The 21,438-nt window shown below is 38.9% G+C and overlaps 1 protein-coding gene across 3 annotated transcripts in view; it reads right to left on the minus strand.

Moving 5' to 3' along the window:
* LOC124146465 (synaptotagmin-17-like) overlaps positions 1-21,438 on the minus strand; it is a 100,515-nt gene that overhangs the window by 24,809 nt on the left and 54,268 nt on the right. Inside the window, exons 1-4 of one of the 3 annotated variants that reach the window (XM_046516771.2) lie at positions 18,086-18,398; positions 17,532-17,984; positions 14,359-14,601; positions 10,442-10,593 (exon numbers count right to left, since the gene is read on the minus strand). In XM_046516771.2, coding sequence (XP_046372727.1) covers positions 10,442-10,593; positions 14,359-14,601; positions 17,532-17,984; positions 18,086-18,155 — 918 coding nt within the window. In that variant the 5' untranslated portion in view covers positions 18,156-18,398. Of the gene's footprint in view, positions 1-10,441; positions 10,594-14,358; positions 14,602-17,531; positions 18,003-18,085; positions 18,399-21,438 lie in introns of those variants that run through there. The other 2 variants (XM_046516769.2, XM_046516768.2) reach the window with 2 other exon arrangements.

The following is a 21,438-nucleotide window of genomic DNA, read 5'->3' on the forward strand; positions in this document are numbered from 1 at the left end:
CATGGCACTGTGTGTGTATTTATGAAGGCAACAGGTAAATGTCATGGCACTGTGTGTGTATCTATGAAGACAACAGGTAAATGTCATGACACTGTGTGTGATTCGATGAATGCAACAGGTAAATGTCATGGCACTGTGTGTGTATTTATGAAGACAACAGGTAAATGTCATGGCACTGTGTGTGTGTATCTATGAAGGCAACTTATGAAGGCAACAGGTAAATGTCATGGCACTGTGTGTGTATTTATGAAGACAACAGGTAAATGTCATGGCAATGTGTGTGTATCTATGAAGGCAACAGGTAAATGTCATGGCACTGTGCATGTATATATGAAGGCAACAGGTAAATATGATGGCACTGTGTGTGTATTTATGAAGACAACAGCTAAATGTCATGGCACTGTGTGTAAATCTATGAAGGCAACAGGTAAATGTGATGACACTGTGTGTGATTCTATGAATGCAACAGGTAAATGTGATGGCACTGTGTGTGTATCTATGAAGGCAACAGGTAAATGTCATGGCACTGTGTGTGTATCTATGAAGGCAACAGGTAAATGTCATGGCACTGTGTGTGTATCTATGAAGGCAACAGGTAAATGTCATGGCACTGTGTGTGTATTTATGAAGGCAACAGGTAGATGTCATGGCACTGTGTGTGTATTTATGAAGACAACAGGTAAATGTCATGACACTGTGTGTGATTCGATGAATGCAACAGGTTAATGTCATGGCACTGTGTGTGTATTTATGAAGACAACAGGTAAATGTCATGGCACTGTGTGTGTGTATCTATGAAGGCAACTTATGAAGGCAACAGGTAAATGTCATGGCACTGTGTGTGTATTTATGAAGACAACAGGTAAATGTCATGGCAATGTGTGTGTATCTATGAAGGCAACAGGTAAATGTCATGGCACTGTGCATGTATATATGAAGGCAACAGGTAAATATGATGGCACTGTGTGTGTATTTATGAAGACAACAGCTAAATGTCATGGCACTGTGTGTAAATCTATGAAGGCAACAGGTAAATGTGATGACACTGTGTGTGATTCTATGAATGCAACAGGTAAATGTGATGGCACTGTGTGTGTATCTATGAAGGCAACAGGTAAATGTCATGGCACTGTGTGTGTATCTATGAAGGCAACAGGTAAATGTCATGGCACTGTGTGTGTATCTATGAAGGCAACAGGTAAATGTCATGGCACTGTGTGTGTATTTATGAAGGCAACAGGTAGATGTCATGGCACTGTGTGTGTATCTATGAAGACAACAGGTAAATGTCATGACACTGTGTGTGATTCGATGAATGCAACAGGTAAATGTCATGGCACTGTGTGTGTATTTATGAAGACAACAGGTAAATGTCATGGCACTGTGTGTGTGTATCTATGAAGGCAACATGTAAATGTCATGGCACTGTGTGTGTATTTATGAAGACAACAGGTAAATGTCATGGTACTCTGCATGTATATATGAAGGCAACAGGTAAATGCCATGGCACTGTGTGTGTATTTATGAAGACAACAGGTAAATGTGATGACACCTGTGTGTATCTAGGAAGGCAACTGGTAAATGTCATGACACTGTGTGATTATATGAAGGCAACAGGTAAATGTCATGACACTGTGTGTGTATCTATGAAGGCATGTAAATGTCATGGCACTGTGTGTGTATCTATGAAGGCAACAGGTAAATGTCATGGCACTGTGTGTGTATCTATGAAGGCCTCAATGCTTATCTCACGGAGACTTTCTGAGGAAGTAGGCTACAAGATGAAACATTTATAAATTGGGTCGGGTTCTTCCATTGGACTTTATTTTAGGACCACAAGAATAATGCGAATTCAATCCAAGACTTTAATAGTTACAAATTGCATTACGCCAATGTCACGTGCTCATGAGCATGCGTTTGTGACAGGTGTCACCGGTGGGGCAGGATACGCTCAACTTTTCGCGAACACCTGGTATCACTGTTTGATAGTGATTCACATGTTCGAGATGTACTCGGAACTGTACAATCGAGTTTGGTGAAGAGTTCTTATGAATATGGAAAGGTATTTGTCGCTTTATTAACCAAAATCCGTCATGTCACACATGCTTAGATAAAACCGTGTGTACTTGCAACCTGCAACATCCTTACCCCTTTCGCTTGGTGTCATTACTGATTTTCACTCATCCATTCATTCAATTTTCACTACCAATTTGCGCCCAATGGAATCTGTTTTGGATTGGCGTTGACATTTTATATTTATGATTCTGGAAAGGGTTTTGTCGCTTTTTTCTTTTTCAAATCTTGTCAGTGAATTCAACAATGTTAATAACGTCAAATCACCTAATGAACCAGTTTCCTTCGAACCTCCTTTATATATTAGATGCTTCCTTTCAGGTGCGTATTGACGATTTTACTTAGAGCGGTATTAACGGACATTGAGCCTTTCCTGTCATCCGTAGAAATACGGCAGCCATCAATTTGACCAAAATTTCCGCATTTGTTTTTTCCCACTAGAATATAAACTATTTTTTCCGGAGAAAAGTCCATGCATTGATGATAGAGATAAATCGTAGCATCATAAGTTAGATACATGGAGTTAAAATGTCATGCACATTCCATGAATTGTCATGTTTCGTGTTAATATCATCAAATCTAATCTCAGTCACACGAAACAGAGACATGCCATGAAGACTGTCGTAAACAAGTACACAAGTACACATACGTGTCAATGTAATAAGACACCAGGTGCTCATTACACAACCTAACCATGTTTGAAATCGTTTGGATATTAAGAAACTAGAAACCACAGTCTGTCAAAGTATTTTGAAATTCGCCAACAAACATTAACAAACCAAGTTTCTCTATTATAACTATCCCCACCCGAAATTTCTCTGTCACCGCGAAACCAGAGCTGAATCGTGCCCTACGTGACATATCAGAACAATTTATATCTAAACCTATCACTTTACAGGTGTTCGATTCCCATGAGATTCAAGTACTTTGATCTCTATCAATAGGGATTGATATTGATCAGTCATAAACAACAGACTTAATTACAAACCTATAACCGCAGATATGATTCGGGAAACTACATCAGCTATTGTTCATTATTATACCATTCAATAGTGGATGAAAATAGCGTTGACTAAATCAAAGAATACATAATAGGGATTATACATTGTAATGAAACCCATACGCTAACAGTAAGTAAATATGTCCTGCTGCTTACTGCAGTCGTTGAGTCTCGCCATGGGGCTGTCAGCGGCTTATGGTAGCTATACCCTTTGGAATATGTTGTAAACGGAGTGTTTGATGATAGGAAAGAGAACAAGGCGCATTAAATAATGGTATACAATGTTATACAAAGCGCTTAATAATTACCCTTTCCATATTCATAAGAAATCTGCCAAAAATAGAGTCGATTGTACGATTCCGACTATATCATGAGCATGTGTTTGTGAACACATATCAAATAGTGATGATACCAGTGTTCGCGAAAAGTTGAGTGTATCCTGCTCACCGCTGGTACCCGTCACAAACACATACAAAGTCAAGTCAATTGTTCACCTGAAAAAATCACGACACATAATTATGGTATAAGTCATTTTTGTCTCTGACCCGTCAAATGTGGAAATGTCCTCCACATGTCGACGATAAAACCTTTTGAAAGCTTTACGGAGGCCACGAATGTTCTAACCTTGATCAAAGAACTTCACTTCGGAACAAGAGTTGTATGGCGCTCTTTGAAATCTTGGTAGAAGAGCATGCCCGATTGCACGTCAAAAGTTGTGAAATGTAGACACCAAGGGCTCGAGCTGAAGGAAGATTACTCGACAAATAGGTCACGGGTGGCCTAGTCGTCTAAGGCGCCGCGATTCGCTGTGCAGAGTTGCGTCCCTTGGGCACGCCAGAAACCTATGATTGTGGGTTCGAATCCTGGTTCGCTCCGATTATGTTTCTAGGTTTGTCAGCACCATACCCGTGCTCGTGGGTTTCACCGAAGTGGTAAACGTCTGAAACCTGCATCACTTCGGGCTTTCCTCCAACATTAAGCTGACACGCCGTGATATAACTGGAATACTGTTAAAAGTTGTCATACAGTCTCGTGTAGAGTGTTCTATCATTTTTCTCCAGTTTTCTAGAGTGCCCAAATCTGTAGTTTCTTAAGATATCATATTTCTTTGTTCGCCCATTTTCTTTCGACAGGTGAACGAATATTAATATTTGTTGGCATTGGCAATTATACATCCTTCGATCCCTTACAGGGAAAAACACGAGACAGGATGTACACGTATGTGCAGTTTAAACCATTGATGAGATCTTCTCTCCCTATTCGTATTTTAACAAGACGTCCTTTCGTTACCTTTCAAATGGAACTCAACAGCAAGCTAATTTGTCATTCGTCGTAACGTAGTTTTGTTTCCTGTGTGTTTCAGTGCGCATCATTAAAAAACAGCCTGTCATATTAAAAAAATCCCATTCTCCCCAAACGGACATTTTCGACGGATGCCAGACATTCTAAGGTACTATTTTTGGTAACAGAATAGCTCTGACATTTCGTCGTGCTGCTATAGTACCGAGAGACGGGCCTTATTATTTCATGTCAACTGATGCATCTGTCCCCAGAGTAACCACGCTCTAATCCTGTGCTTGTGACATGTCTTCGCTCAGTTGATGGGGAAAAGTCCATGTTAACGTCAGTCCCAAGGAACAGGAAAATTACAAACGCCAAACACCAGTGCAAGGGCACCCATTATTTAAACTGGCAGGTGATAGCTTTATATAAATATAAAACGTCAACGTTAGATTATTATCAGTGTCGGTTATCTACTGAAACAGATTCCATTGGGCGTAAAAAGCAAAGTAGCGGTGAAAATGATTAAATGGATCACTGATAAATCAGTGATGACACCGGGTGTTCACAAAAAGGATAAGCATAAACCTACAAACTAACTCAAGGATAAGCATAGGCATTAGAGCTGCAAATAGTCATTGCATTGCATTGTATATCATTCGTGTATGGTGCATATTGTGCCACTTCCTTTTTCGATGTGTTTTCATGCACAGGATGACGGTTTTGAATACCGGTTATTTGGTATTGACGTTTATGCTAATGCATTAATGAAAGGGATTTAAGTTCTTGTGTACATCTTATGATTATTCATATAATGCAACGCAATGGGGAGCATAAAGGAAGAGAACAAAATGATTGCTGTATGTATTTGCATTGGTAGAGATCAACAGTATTCTTGGATTTTGGAGAAGAAAACGATTACCGAATTTGGCGGGAGGTGCCCTCGTGCGTTATAGGAAATAACGGAAATATATTCATTATGTTTTTCTTTCTGTAGCATTCGCCGAACATGTGATCAATGGCTTTGTCTCAACCAAACTGCTTGTGGGTAAATGCCAAACCACTGAATTTTGATGACGTCAGTACATTCTAAAGTGGCATCACTGTTATTATTCACAGTCCCATATATAACCCAAATAGGACCTAAACGATAGTAATATTATGTACAAACATACCGGGGGATTGAAATATTTTCTCTCAGACCACAATTCTGGCATCTATCACTTTGGAGAAACCTACAAGCACTGTGTGGAGATAACAGGCCTTTAGTCATAATCAAGGCACTTTATAATGTGAAATGTGAACTGTCAAATATTGATTGCGTCATGTTATTAGAACAAAAGCTTAGCTAGCTATAGAACAGGACATGCTTACCCTTTTTGCCAACACCTTGTGTCATCACTCATTTACAGTGATCCATTAAAAATATTTGCTTTGTGGCCCACAAATTATACTTACACTTTTGTGAGTCGATAGTGACATACCGGTGTAAACTATACCTTTCTGTGTAGAACATTATATCTCGATGTCGTTAAAGTCATACCGAAAGTTGCTTTCATAGCCTTTAAACGACAGTGTCTTAAACACTTCAATGGACAAGGAACGCCCAATTGAACATATGTTGTCAAGGAAATTCGTCATTACTCTATATGGTGATCTGTGTAATATATACTACATTGGTATGTAACCACATGTTTCTAAAACACACAAACTCTTTTCATATATTGGGTCGAACCCTGATACTTTTCAATGCATCTTAGCATCCAATTAGAAGGTAATTAACACAAGGTCAACGACAGTTGATGTGATGGTTCATGGTCATTACATGGTAATTTCTGACAATTTCTATTTCCAAGTGGCCGTGCACTTAGTCTACATACTCTAAATCAACACGTGCTCGGCGTGATAAACTTGTACAGACAGTGTGCAAGCTATTGATTCGCGAAGATAAAGACCCAATTTCCTGAATTCAACATAACCATGATGGTGAACTTTTAAGTGGAGAAGGCAAAGTGGATTAAGTGTTGTACTGAGTAGTCAAGCGTCTAAGAGCCTTATCTATGAGGTTAATGGCTGTTCGAGTTCGAGGGGAGTAACATATTTGTTTGCTTTTTAACTATTCTGGAACAATTACTTCCTACCAATGTTCAATATCCGGGCGAATAATTACAGTTAGAGATGATTTGGAGATTAATCTGAACGATGGGATCTCACTTAGACAAACGTGCAAGTAGGATTAATTTGACTATAATTATAAGATATGCGAAAAAGGGCCATTTGGGACATTTAATCTTACATGTATTATATTTAACGAATTTAACATACATTATTTCTTGAACACCACCTGTGATAAGATGGACATGAAATAAAACCCTTTCCATACAATCATAAGAAATCTCTACTAAAAGCAAAGTTTATTGTGCGATTCCGACTATGTCACTAGTACAGTATGTGTTTTGAACCCTGCTTCATCGGTGGCACCCGTCACAAACACGTGCAAGGGGAAGTCAATTGTTCCGGATCATATAGTACAAGTCAAATGAAGACGTTGCATCAGACCTAATTTTGGTCACTGATGCGTCATATTTAAAAATGTCTTCCACATATCTACTCTAAAAGTTCTTGAAAGCTCTACAAAAGTCCTGAATAAAACCCCGATCAAACAACTTTTGAGCAAGAGTCGTATGGCGCACTTTGAACTCTTCGTAGAAAGAGCATGATCGATGGTACCGCAAGAGTTGTAAATTGTAGACAACAAAGGCATGAGAGAAAGTTTATTATTGGAAACCTGAAGTCACCCTTCTTGTCATTCAGTCTTGTGGTGAGTTTGTTATCACTCTGATGAATCTTTATGCATAAATCTATACATGAAACAGATGTGTGGGTAATTCAGTGGAAGGGAATAGGCTATGAGACCATTATTGAACAACATACGACCATCGATATACCTCAAGCTTAAGTTATACTTCTTTGCCAAACTCACATATTTTGATTTGCAAATAAGAGCTAAAATTGCATAAAAATTCATGTGTATAAAAATACAGATCACCAAGAAGGGGAGCACAATTAAGGACAATGGGGAAGCCTACATGTTGTCTAAATGACTTATCTCTAAATTTCACACAGATGTTATCAACAAGGAAGCCTAGTACTTCACATATTGTTTTCTCAGTAAACTTCAGATGACATTTACTTACAAGTGCTTTCCAAATTGTAAGTATCTCGAAAGATCGAGATGTGTGAGTGAGTGAGTTGGGTTTAACGCCGCTTTTAACAGTATTCCAGTTATATCGCGGCGTGTCAGCTTAATGTGAGAGGAAAGCTCGAAGTGATGCAGGTCTCAGACGTTTACCACTTCGGTGAAACCCACGAGCACGGGGTATGGTGCTGACAAACCTAGAAACATAACTGGGGCGAACCGGGAATGGAACCCACAATCATAGGTTTCTGGCGTGCCCAAGGGACGCAACTCTGCATAGCGAATCGCGGCGCCTAACACAACTACGCCACCCGTGCCTCCAAAGATCGAGATGTAACTATATGGTCTATACGTTTGTCCCATGGATCAAGGAATAAAGTTTCTCGTGTCGTGTGGGGCAGTGGTGTAAAAAGATACGAATCAAACGAAAATGACATTGACTTTTCTGACATAATGGATTTTGGTTCTTTTTTGAGATTGCGAAAATACAAGCATGTTTTTAAAGATCCACATGGTACTACTACAACTTGTCTCTTATTTCTGAATATCAAGAACGTCCTTCCTTGATTGTATTTAGCATTTTGGTCACTCTTTGAGGTATGGTAAATATATCTCTGTTCGTACGGATTTCATGGAACTTTGGAATCTAGTACACATGAGGAAATGGTCACGTGTCTTCAAGTTTTAGAGTCAAGTCGAAAGTTAATAGTACTGATGTGTGGGTTTAGGCTATTTCTTTTTTCTTTCTCAGGTAACATATTATATTATATTTGGCAATATTTGTCAAGTATACCGAGTTCTGTGATCAAACAATTAATGTAGTGATTCTTACATACAAAGATTATGTTATTTGAGGCCTTTTCAGTAGGAATGAAAACAAACTTTTCGTGCAGAGAAGTCACACTTTGGATAACCGCTGCCTTGGGCAGAATGTGTTTATTCCAATTCTGTTCCTCTTTTTCAATTTGTCCGTCATACCAATGACAACACTACGCGCAGACCAACTGGTTCATCTTCCCTTTTCGCCAATTTGTTGGCATATGCTACGACAGCATCCATACTGATCTTAAAGTTGTGATCCCAATTGGTACGAGGCTGCTAACGATATTTTGATCCATATTTGTTCCAGTAATGGCCGCCGTCGATTATACGTTTATTTGTTAATTTCTTTACCATTGAAAATAAATATGTTATAAAGAGATTTAGAAGGGAATATACCTCATCCACAATTACCCCCCATTTCCTAAGTCTATATGCTAAACCAAGGAGAACGTCTAATGCTTAACGTTTAACGTTCAAGGTTACAAGGCCTTTTTCGACGTTAAGAAGATAATGAAGAGATTCTGCATCAGCTTGCAGACTGCATGGATACCATCCTCATATATGTCTCTTATTTGCAGTGATATGAATGAGAAAGCTGATTATAAATTCATATCAGCGATAGAAAACGGCTTATGGTCACGGGACGACTATGGATCCATTGTATGTTTCAGTAATTTCATCCGACCTAAAGTAATGATCCTCCATAATTTGACATCCAAATAAATACTATAGGGATGTTATTTGGAATGAAAATTGGTACTTTTAGTTGTGGAATTGACAAGTGATTTTTTTTAAAGTGGATAGACAACAATATGTTAAATATGTATACAAGAACGGCACATGAATAAAACAGATTCCCAAATAAGATTTCCCAATATACGAAAGTACATTTCTGGTTGACTTAGGGTGTAAAAACAGCACAAGAGGAAGATCCCTGTCACAAAGAATAATTTGTATCTACAGAAACGAGCCTGTCGTGTTGCCCTGGTGCTTGTTGCTCGCTTGTTCATAACATTATGATAATCACAAAACAAAAAGTATGTGTATCAGAATATAGAAACACATGCAGATTGCATTTCATTGGCAACATAACAGATCATGAGATTAATGTGAAAACTGACATCAATAAATAGCAATGAACTAGTAAATCCATGTTTTTGATCAATAGACACAGTAAATTGTTACCTTAACGAGACCACGTCAGTGGAATAATAATTAGTAAACCCTGATTTTCTCGTTTGCAGTTGCTGTGTGACACACAAAAACAGTGGGTTTATGTTATTAGAGTGGATGATGGAGGATTAACCAATGAAGACAACGCGTGGGAGAATGGTTCGTAAAGCTGGTTATCAGAGCCACGTTGTAATCAAACAGCACCATATGTTTCCAGATGCTTCCATTGGAAAGTTGATAATCAATGGATCATATGTTCATGATGGACTGATCTGATGTTCAAAGGGACAGATGCCAATGGCGGAGAGAATCTGGGAAAAAAGCATCGTAAGGCCTTATAATTACGACCAATACGTCATGTACCCACACAATTTGATTATCAATGAATCATACCATGTTCTGATCGGATGACAAGGCATTCATGGGAGTGTATGAAAGCTGATAATGCGCCACATGGTTATAATACAATTATGTCACGGCGTGTGGGAAGTAATCGGATCCAGACTAGACAACCCAGAGGTCGATAGCATGGACAAAGGCCCTATGGTCACACGTACTGTCCACTCGATACCTATTGTAATCGACTTGGGGAAGAACTATAATAATCTAAGAAAAAACAAATATATGATCTTGTACATTATGCAAATATTTATCAGCTTCATATCACCACAATTCTTTAAAAAATGAGTTGCTATGATTTCACTGTAGGTGTTCGAAATAATAACAGAAAGATATCAAATGTCAACGCCAGAGAATAACAAGTCTCGATCATCCACCGAAACAGATTCCTTTTCAAACAGCAAAATAGTAGTGAAGAGTACATGGATAGATAACTGAAAATCAGTGATGACACCGGGTGGTCTTGAAAAACTAGCAAACTGTGCCAAACCTACCGATTTTGGTTTCTTTTTCTGGTAAGGGGGGATAACTGCCCCTGTTTGATCCATCGCCTGAATACTACTGAATACCAAGGAGGAGAGAGTTGAACGACGCTCTCCATGGTAACGTTGTCGTGGCGTTGATGGGTACATACTCCGATCGATTTCTGAAATGAATATACACAGATTGACCCCTTGCCAAATTTTGGTATTATGCAAACAGAACAGTACATGTTCGTCAAATGTTTAAAGTTTAAGGCTGGGTTTGCGAAGCGAGCACAGCGTTTCGGCTGTCGTTACTCGCATACTTTAACATAAAATTACGACTGTCCCAGCACTAAAAGCTTTGATAATTGAGGCCCAGGCATAATCTTCATGCTAAAATATTGCTGATCAATATATCAGTTTCTTTGATAACCTTTAGGCCAGCTAAAGCAATTACACTTAACTGCTAGGCAAAAGAAAGTATACACTTGAAAATTTGATTGACCCAATAATTACAAGCGTTACTAGGCTGAAAATAATCCCAAACGATGAATGTAATATCGCCAATGATACACGTATCAAATACATCACCATCGCCTAGCCCTTTCTTGTTTGTTTCATGTTTATCAACCATCAAACAAACATTGGTGTATACATCTTTTGCCCGGCAGGTTAGATATTATAGACACGACATACGATATATGTTTCAGTTGTTCAACGTGTATATGATCACAACATATACGTAGTTACAGAAGACAAAAGAAGGATAAAACCACCCTCCTACATTTATCACTTCAAAAAAGGAAATGAAGCCATTTTGTCAAATGTACCATGAGGAGTGTTCACAACAATGAACAACAAAGAAACTGTCACCAAATAGACACCTATTAAGGACATAAATAGACATACTATTTCAAACATAATGGTACGTTCAGGATGCTGAGACAGTAACCATATCCTTTGCCTTATTGAATATACATTCCAGAAACTCATGAACCCCTCATTTTGGCTTTTTTCCAGAGATATATGTGAGCCTTATTTTGGTGACAGGTTCTTCAGGATAATGTCCTTGGGGAGACATGAAAATCTGCCCAGAGTCTTGGCACCAACTTCATCTACTTGTTCTACTGTCATTTCTAAATTGCATCTCATATTAACTAAGGTAATGACTATGGTCTGCTGACCGAAGACACAAGCAAGACATCACTGGAGGGTAGAAACATCTGCCTGTCATCGATGTTGGGCAAAGTGACAAGCCAATGTAGCAATGGAATATATTTCAGAGAAAGAAAGAGATAGGCAGCCAGTCCCCGGTATCGATTCCAGTTCTACGAAACTACAAATCCAATTTCACAGAACCTTAAACGTTAGATTCCAAAGGAGTATATTACCAGCAGTTACTTTTATGTAGATAAAGAAACGTTTCTCAAAGTGCACTTTGCATGTTAAAGAAAGGAAACGTGTTACTGGTTTGTTTCACACTGAGTTTTTCTGAAAGGATTGTACGATCAACATACGAACAGCATCACTGGGGCGGTGGGGTAGCCTAGTGGTTTAAGCGTTCGCTCGTCACGTCGACGACCCGGGTTCGATTCCCCACATGGGTACAGTATGTAAAGCCCATTTCTTGTGCCCCCCGTCGTGATTTTGCTTGAATATTGCTAAAATCGTAAAACCATACTCACTCACTTATACCTATGATTATCACACCTCTAGCTTCGTCGTTATCCATTTGATCGGGGTTGTCATAGGGTAACCATGTCATCTCCTTACTAGTATCCTCGTTGTCATCTTACAGGTAACCATTTTATATCATACTATGGCCTCACGCCTATCCTTGGGGTAACCAAGCTGTTATCATACCTCACTGTTATCATACATTAACCCATCTTAGGCTACGAGTAATCTGTTATGATCAAATAACCCGTTTGTTTTTGATAAATAACCATGTTGTTTATCTTACCTCACTGTTGTCAAGTAAACCTTTTGTTATTGATAAGTAACTATTCTGTTATCTTACCTCTCTGTTATCATCAAATAACCCGTTTGTTATTGATAAATAACCATGCTGAAATCTTACCTTACTGTTGTCACCACCATGCTGTTATCTTACCTCACTTTTGTTTGTTTGTTGTTTAACGCCGCTATATTCCAGCAACCTGACGGCGGTAAGTAGATAATCGAGTCTGGACCAGACAATCAAGTGATCCATCCACGCAATCTAGATACGCTGATATGCATCGACAAAGTCAGCGAGCGTGACCACCCGATCACGTTAGTCGCATCTTTCAAGCGAGGGTTACTGAAGACCTATTTTAACCTGGATCTTCAAGGGACTGTTACCTCACTGTTATCATCAAGTTACCTTTTTGTCATTGATATATAACCATGCTGTTTTCTTACATCACTGTTATCATCAAGTAACCCGTTTGTTATTGGTATATAACCATATGCTGTTATCTTTTATCACTGTTATCATCAAGTAACCCGTTTGTTATTGATATATCACCATGCTGTTATTTTACATCACTCTTTTCATCAAGTAACCTTTTTGTCATTGATATAAAATCATGCTGTTATCTTACCTCACTATTGTCATCAAGTAACCCGTTTATTATTGATAAGTCACCATGCTGTTAGCGTACCACTGTGTTATCAAGTAACCTGTTTGTTATTGATAAATAACCATGCTGTCATTAATATGGTCATTAAGTAATCCTTTGGTTAGAATACGATTACTTTTCCTTCAAGTAACTATGCAGTTGTCATACAAATGACTTATAGAAGTGACCTTTATCTGTTACTCATCTTTCGTAAATCAGTTAACTATTTCAGCATGACCCTCTATTAATTTACAGTCAATCCGCCTTTCCTTATTAATTAACCTTTACCCTTGGGATTTCGGGTCAACATTGGTCCCCAGCAACCTAAGTTGGTCGTATGAGGTGACTTGGTGGATTGAGTGGTCAGACATGGTGACTTGGTGGATTGTGTGGTCAGACATGGTGACATGGTGGATTGAGTGTTCAGACATGGTGACTTGGTGGATTGAGTGGTCAGACATAGTCACTTGGTGGATTGCATGTCATCGTGTCCCGACGTGGATTGTTCTCATGAGATCAATCACTGGATTGTCTGGTCCAGACTCGATTAATTACTGGCCTCCTTCACACAGGTGGAATATTTCTGAGTACGGCGGTGAACAACAAACAAACAAACCTTTAAAGTAGCCCTACAGATATCCAAGTGTTTCATCATACCGTACACTGAAACCTCGTTAATTTGAATTCCTGGGGACCCTTGAACTATTAAACTACTACTACTACTACTACTACTACTACTACTACTACTACTACTACTACTCTACTACTACTACTACCACTACTACTAATACTACTACTACTACCAAAACAGTCCACTTGTACAGCTCGAAGCGTTACATAATTATTACCCAGGTCAATGGATCAATGTGCACTTCATTTTAATGTTTATCTCCCTGCGGAGGATGCAAACCAAGCTGCTGTGGACGTGTGATTATATATGTCCTTTGTTTAATATAAGCAGAGTGTCGATGACGTAATGACTATATGTATTCTAATCGGACTATAATGTCTCCTCGTCTTATGTTGCACAACAAGGAAGTGGAGTTTATATTACTGAGGTCTCACTCTACCAACTTTGATTCAAATCCCAGCAAAATACTACGCGTATAAGTCCAGCTAAATCAGAGTTCTGTTTACTGAAAGTATCTCATTGGAAATTCCCGTCGTCAATCCACAAATGCCCCTGTATTTATGTACTCTGATGTAGTATTGTTTGAATGGCTTCCTGACGAGCATTCCCTGAAACCATAAACATTTGCGTTATGAATCATTTATGAAGTGCGGCATCAGGAGCTTTGTGAGACATTAGCTTGTGGACATATACGCCACAAATGCCAGCCATACCTTCTTGTGGCTGGGGTCGGGCAATCTGGTTGTGCTGAATCTCGGCCAAGGAATGGCTGCGCCTGTAGGGGGGGATCCCCTTTCTTTGGTCCTCTCTCTGAACATAGGCTTCGGGCCCAGGGATGTATTGGGGGCTCCCGCAGGAATAACCCGACCCATAGCTTGTGCGTCTATCACGTAGTTTCTTACGCCCCAGGATGCGATGAAGGTCCTCGCCCTCTATCGTTTCGGAATCGGAGAAGTCTGAAAAACAACAGAGTGACGTAGTTGGCATGGCCGGGGGTCGTTTGTTGGCAATGAGGCATACTGCGTGTTGGGGATAATTAGATGGCTACCCGGGGGCAAGGATTCCCGGGACAATAACACACATTTTGTCCTACTGAGATGGATTAATGTGTTAGCTATTACAGTCATTTGGCGTAATCACATTGTTTTGTGTTTAATCATATGTTTTTACTTCGACTTTCATTGAATAACATGTTTTGAACAAACATGTTATCTTCAAACATAACTTGTCATATCTAAACTTTGTTATTATGTATCCAGTTGCTATGTCCGTTTTAACATTGAACAATAATGTGATTCTGCGTTAAAGTTGGTTATTGGTTTACAGTTATAATCACTGATAATACGTCGCAGAGATAAGATTTAGCAAATTGGTTAAAATAAATGCATTGCATTGTCATCATTATTCGGCGATTGTAACTTACATAAAACCATGTTGAATAAAACAAAAAGCCAGATAGGTAAAGTACGGATATTAAGAAGTGTGTACAGCTGAGTGTCGTATCTCCTAATGTTTATGACATTTCTTTCATCAAGATTAATCAATATTGATTATGGCTGACAACTGCCAGTTTCAACTGCTCTAGTAGATAAACGTGTGTTCAACACCAACACGACTTGTTAATATGTATGCCATGAACTTAGTTACAGAATTAAACTGACGTGGATTTGCACGTCGAGGAAACGCGTGACTCGTTGATTAGCACTATCTTGTGTGAATGATGACAGTTTCTAACAGCTGAGTGCTTGCCACGATCTCGGTGACGTCCAAAAACCGGGCGATACATGCAGCTGTTAATCCCTTGAGTAACACATATCAAGAAAGGATACAGACAAAGGATAACCTCCACGTCAGAAATGTATGTATATTGAGCCCTACGTCATACTACATGGCGTTAACGAAAGAATAGTTACTTGGACCATTTTGTCAAAAGAAATGCAGATACAGCCTCCATTTCCACTGATGTCATTGTAGTTTTTTCAACCGTAAACAGGCAATCTTCAAACGATTCCTTTGAACGTTCGTGCTTGCAATTACAAATAAAACATCTATTAGATTCATGAAGTGGGATTTCTCTGCAGAGAAAATTACTTTCAACTTAAAAGACTAATCGACCCCAAGTACGAATATAATCGAACAAACAACGACCCAGGAGATGCTAGTTTAGCATTGTGAGTTCGATATTGTGTTCCTCACAATGCACTTGAAAATCACCCACAGGCAGATGTTGTATATTGAACTGAAATCAGGTTTAGATTGGATTATCCTCTCAAATGTGTTTGCAAATGGTGTTAGAGAGTTCGAATAACATCAATCAGCTGAAACTAATTGATGTATTGATTTTACTGTATGAATAGCATCTATGTGCATTAATATGATCCATTACTACCGTCTCGACGGACTGCTATTTTTGTCTACATGGGGTATCGCTCTCGCTCGTCATCCTGGTTCACGAGTGCTAAAAGTCGACGGCTAAAGTCAGCCTGGACTCTCCCCACACATTAAGCTGTCACGCAGTTGTACAACTGAAACACTGTTGAAGCCAATCGCTCTCACACGGAGATGTGTCTTGTACTCATCTTCATCACAGCATCTTTCGATTTGTCTGTGACGTTCATGACCAGATAGAAAGCGGCGTTAGACCCAACGCACTCTCTCACTCGTGACTAGATAATACTGTTTCTTCTTTAAAGTGAAACTCTTGGCCAGATGCATGACCAATCATACCCGAATCTATCTGCCTTCACATAATGGCAGTGGTGGTCCTGTTCATTAAACAATCTTTGAATCATCCACGACACTGATGACGCATAGGCCTATTGTATTACAAGTATTTATATTTAAATTGGTGAACTGCCATAGAGGTACGTTTGAGTTTGGTACCAAGGTTTACACGGCTGCATCCGTATCTTAAAGTAAATATATTAGAATGTTACCTATCTGTCATAGTTATATCTTTCATTCGACTGTTTAGTATCAATCTCAATGTCACCACCATACCAAAGTGTGGTCTTTTTATATTAAAGTGTTATCCTATTAGCTGAAAGTGATGTTCTATGTTAATGCCTTTATCCCTATTTCGGACGATTATTAATTCCAGGTGTGTTTTTTTCCTTTATGAATCTACCCTCTTTTCTATCGTTATGGTATTTACAAGTTGTTTTTTCAATGCATACAATGTTGAAACTATATCCCCTGAACCTATTACAGTGTGAATACCAAAGTAAATAAACAATAGCATCATACCTTAACACAAAGACGCCAACTATGCTGGGAGTCCCCATGAAGGTTAAGCTGTAATATCTTTAGATTCGAGCGTCATCTTGTACATACGCCCTAGGGACTCTTCAGTTATAAGCATGCTTAACGTGCCCAATAATTCTATGATTCATAAACTGAAACATTATCAATATATTGAGTTCTGATTAGGGCGCAACACAAATCCTCTCAGGCGATATCGTCAGAAGCCACCTGTTATGAATTAACCTTTACGTATTTTGAGATCATGACGGATAACAAAAAATTGGAAATTTCTTCTGATTCTGATTTGAATAATTCGTTCAAGGACGTCCTCTGTGTTGACATAGCCATACTACCCACTGGAACGTGGCACAACCTATTTAAAACTTTACAAACGTGAAGTATGTTACTGTAGTACTACCTACCAACTCCAAAATGACACACCTAAAATGTCATGTCAAATAATTTACATACCTGTAAAGTAAATTTATGCATTTTTTTGTGAGTTTTTACAATGAACAGTTTTAATAAGTAGAAAGTTTACGAAGAACTCATATAAAGTAAAACAACATTTATACACATTGTAAGTGAATGTATGGACGACATCAACATAAAAGTTATTTTATAAACGTCAAGTTATACAAACCAGCAAAAGAGACGTCAGTATCATCTATCCGACTCCCATCCGAACCTTTACGACTACTTCTACTACTGGCCGATCCTCTCCGATCAGAAGGATCGGACAAAATCGACGATCTACGACTTCCAAGACTGTTCGCCGATCCTCTCCGATCTGTGTCGGAAGCAAACGAAGTCCTCCTACTGCAAAGACTGCTAGCGGATCCCCTCCTATCCGAATCCGAGGCAAAAGAAGTCCGTCTGCTACCACAGCTGCTACTTGACCCTCTGCGAAGGTCAAGGGCAAGGGCCCCCAACATCATGTGGTCCGATGCTGAAGCGTAAGACGTACGTCTGCTCCCATAATCCACGAAAATTTGGGGCACAACAAATGGTGGGTCTTCTTTACTCCTTTTCCTGATAAGTGGTCCAACAATTAAGCTCTTCTTTTCCTCTTTCTTTGGCTTTTTCTTGCATTTACCTGCAACATAATCGGCAGCTTTAAGGCAAAAGAAAACTGAACGTAATAAAAGGGACGCCGTTCGAATAATTGCGAAAAAATGGAGGTTAATCAATCGCTACCTAAACCCAGCTGACGCATGACACATTCACTGAAGGCCCCGAACGCTTCCTCTAGAAAGGAGTAATCCATGGCAGGGTGTATCGCTCCTAGTGAGTTGATGTCAGTGAGACAACATCAAAAACAACCAGTCTCATGCCGTCAAGAAATGTATGCGACCTTTCTGCCTATGACACACGTTGTCGCACCATAAACAGAGGTATATATATCTCTGTCCCCTTCATTCATAAACCGCACCACGATGCTACAGCGCACCACAAAGCACCAGAGAAGCGCTGCTCAAGCCCAGCACGACATCCCGACAGCTAGTCTTGACACTAATGCAGGCCCAACACAGTTCGCGTCGTAATCGGCAGAGGAAGCTGCTTCTTACAAATATTTCTTTATGATGATAAAACATAGGTATTTGCGTCCAATGAACGCTGACCTAAAGCCGCCCCTTCTTCACCTTGTGCAATTATAGCAAAATCGACACTGCCTGACCAATTTTGCATCGCTATTGGGGGTAGAAATTGGATACCGGTCGTGTTTAGGATAATTACCTAAAAGCTCACCTCATAATTATCTCTGCGCTTCAAGCAACAACCGGAGCAATTATTTCAGTATAAGGCGATCACACAGCCCGGCATGTCGCGGACGAGGCGGACATTTTATAGCAAAGGTAATAACATCTCTTCCCGTTGTCCCAGGAAACCAGAGTCCGTCTTTGTAAGGTATAATGGTCGTGTTGACAACTTAAATTGTCCGCCCAGACTCTCAGCTGAATTCAGTGCTAATATTTTGAAAGAATGCTTCGTAAAGGTTAAAGCTAAAAATATCCCCCTTGACCATTAAACTTGCTTTTAAAACATTATTTCCAGCCAATTCGGACAACGTGTGAGGGTATTAGAGCTGAAGAAGATAACTAAACATGGTTTGGAGGAATCAGTTTGAGAATCTGAATCCTTTTTCGTAGTCTGTAGTTCTGGTTTTCTTCAATGTTCTTAAAAGCATTTAGGATTGCAAGAAGTCTTCACATTCCGTTCATTTATTATCTGGTTGGTGCTTTATGGGCTCCTATCCTAACTTTCCTCATTTATCATGATTTTGTCCCCCACTTCTCTCTGACTGAGTTTTTTTCATTGTAAGAAACACGGTTTGATGAGCTGAATCAAATTAACTTATTTATTTATGGAATAGAAATGTACTTTACACAATTGTGACCCACCAAGAAAAAAGGGACCTTATAGGTGCTGGGATACAATTGTTCTGGGACGTCATAAGACGTTTGACGTAAACTTTCTTCAGTGCAGATCGCCATGTGTGCGGACTGTACAGAAATATTATATTTTTCACTTGTTAGTTTATAATGTAATAAAAACATTATTTCAAAACCCTTCTACTTTCAATTCATCAGATAGTATGTCTATAGACTGCAATTACTACATAAACAGTTATAAGCCGGTAAATGAGTCCAGATGTTTCATTTCACGTATGTCTGTTATAAATATGAATTGAAGCTTGCTTATTGTATTTTTGAGTTTCGAAGATACTGTAGTTTTAACATATAATGAAAAGTCAAAATGTGATTTTTCACCCATAACGTCCCTTATCTCATGGTTGGTCACAATACTGTACATTTTCACAGTAATAAATATCCCCTGTCTATCTCAGAAGGAACGGGGCATTTAGAAGATCACAAATAGATAGCGATAGTTGCTAAACTGTCCATGCACTCGTACAGATACCAGCGCCATTGCAAGTACAGAACATGTAAATACATATTATACACCAACGTATTGCTCTGATACTTCGATCATATAACCATGAATATTGATACCTGTCAGGCCTAGCCGTGTATTCGATAAATCCTCATGCAAACGAATCATGAGGTATCCATTTAGAAAGCAATCAATATTCGTACGGGAAACGGAGCATTGAACACTCATTAACCATTTATTAACAATGAATTTTCAATATCTCAGGGCAACATTGCTTTTTGCTGACTATATGATAATTGAAATTTCTTATACATGATCAGCAAATATATGTGACAACTTCCTGTAAAATGAATAGAATCAGGGGTTTTGTCCTTCCCTCTGAAGTCCGCACTGCTCGCGGCGTGACAACTACGGTGTTCTATGCCCTTAACAGAGGTGGAAGCATTTAGTAATGATGGCAATGAGGAGATTCCAAACCAATTAGTTTTGGCTTGGAACGCCTACGACTGGTATACGCATTGAAGTGGGAACTTAGCTATATCGCACACCTGAGCAAGGCTGGAGCGGTGATTTTATAACTATGGCGTTTCGGCTGGACATTTGTCTGATCGATATGTAATCAACGGTTGGATCATGATAATAATTATACATGTCCCAGGCGATAACTAGATATCACATTGTTCAGATGATGATTAACGTTATGTCACACACGTATGACTCACGCAATTTACATAGAAAGTGAGAGATCGTTTTCTGCCTGACGCCGCACATAAGACGGCCTGTAAACATTCGGGTCTTGACCAGACAATCAAGTGACTGACCAGGCAATCCAGTGACAACGATGACGCATTTACTTGTTTTATTGAGACTGAAAACCATACGTTATTTCTGAATTAGGTCTGCAGTGTATAAGCGCCGAGAAACGTTTAAGAAATGTTCGTTTTGCAACACAAAAATGAATTGGGACTAATGACATTTTAAACCAGATACTTAATCAAATCGTTAATCTATGTAAATGACGCCTCTTTATAAAGTCGAAATCTACTTTACGTAACTCATGAATACGTATTGTAATGATAGCGATGGTATCGCATCGACTGATCCACAAAAACAAACTTCACTTCAATAACGCATTTTAAAATTTGAGGAATAATGCAATTTTTTTCAGTTCGATGAATAAGGCATTTTATCAGTTCGAGGAACAAGGAAAAAATTCAGTTTGATGAATATAGCATTTCTTCAGTTCGGAGAATCTTCCGAAATAAAGTATGACAAATTGAATTGTAAATGTTACTAATATAATCATATGTGTAAATGACATAGATAAAAAAATGAATAAGAAAGCCTAACTGATTTGCTAAGTGAATCTGACTGCCAAAATTGATTACTTAAATCAAAGAGCCACATTTCCCAACTCAACGTCCCTAACATTTTTCACAGTTGCATTTTGATTGATTATAAAAAAAGGGTTCCAAAGAACTTTTTATTGAAACACTAACGTGGCGCTTTAAAAGAGAACAAAACGATAAGCCAATTTGTTAGAGGGTAAGAAACGCGGGCCATCTGCGAGTAATAAGCTTTTTTAATAATCTCTTCCTGCAATCGATTTCTATAATCTCTCTGAAATTAAGTTCCTTTAACGCAACCAAACATGC

This window comes from Haliotis rufescens, unplaced genomic scaffold (genome assembly GCF_023055435.1).
Source record: "Haliotis rufescens isolate VD_foot unplaced genomic scaffold, xgHalRufe1.0.p SCAF_3, whole genome shotgun sequence".
NCBI lineage: Eukaryota > Metazoa > Mollusca > Gastropoda > Lepetellida > Haliotidae > Haliotis > Haliotis rufescens.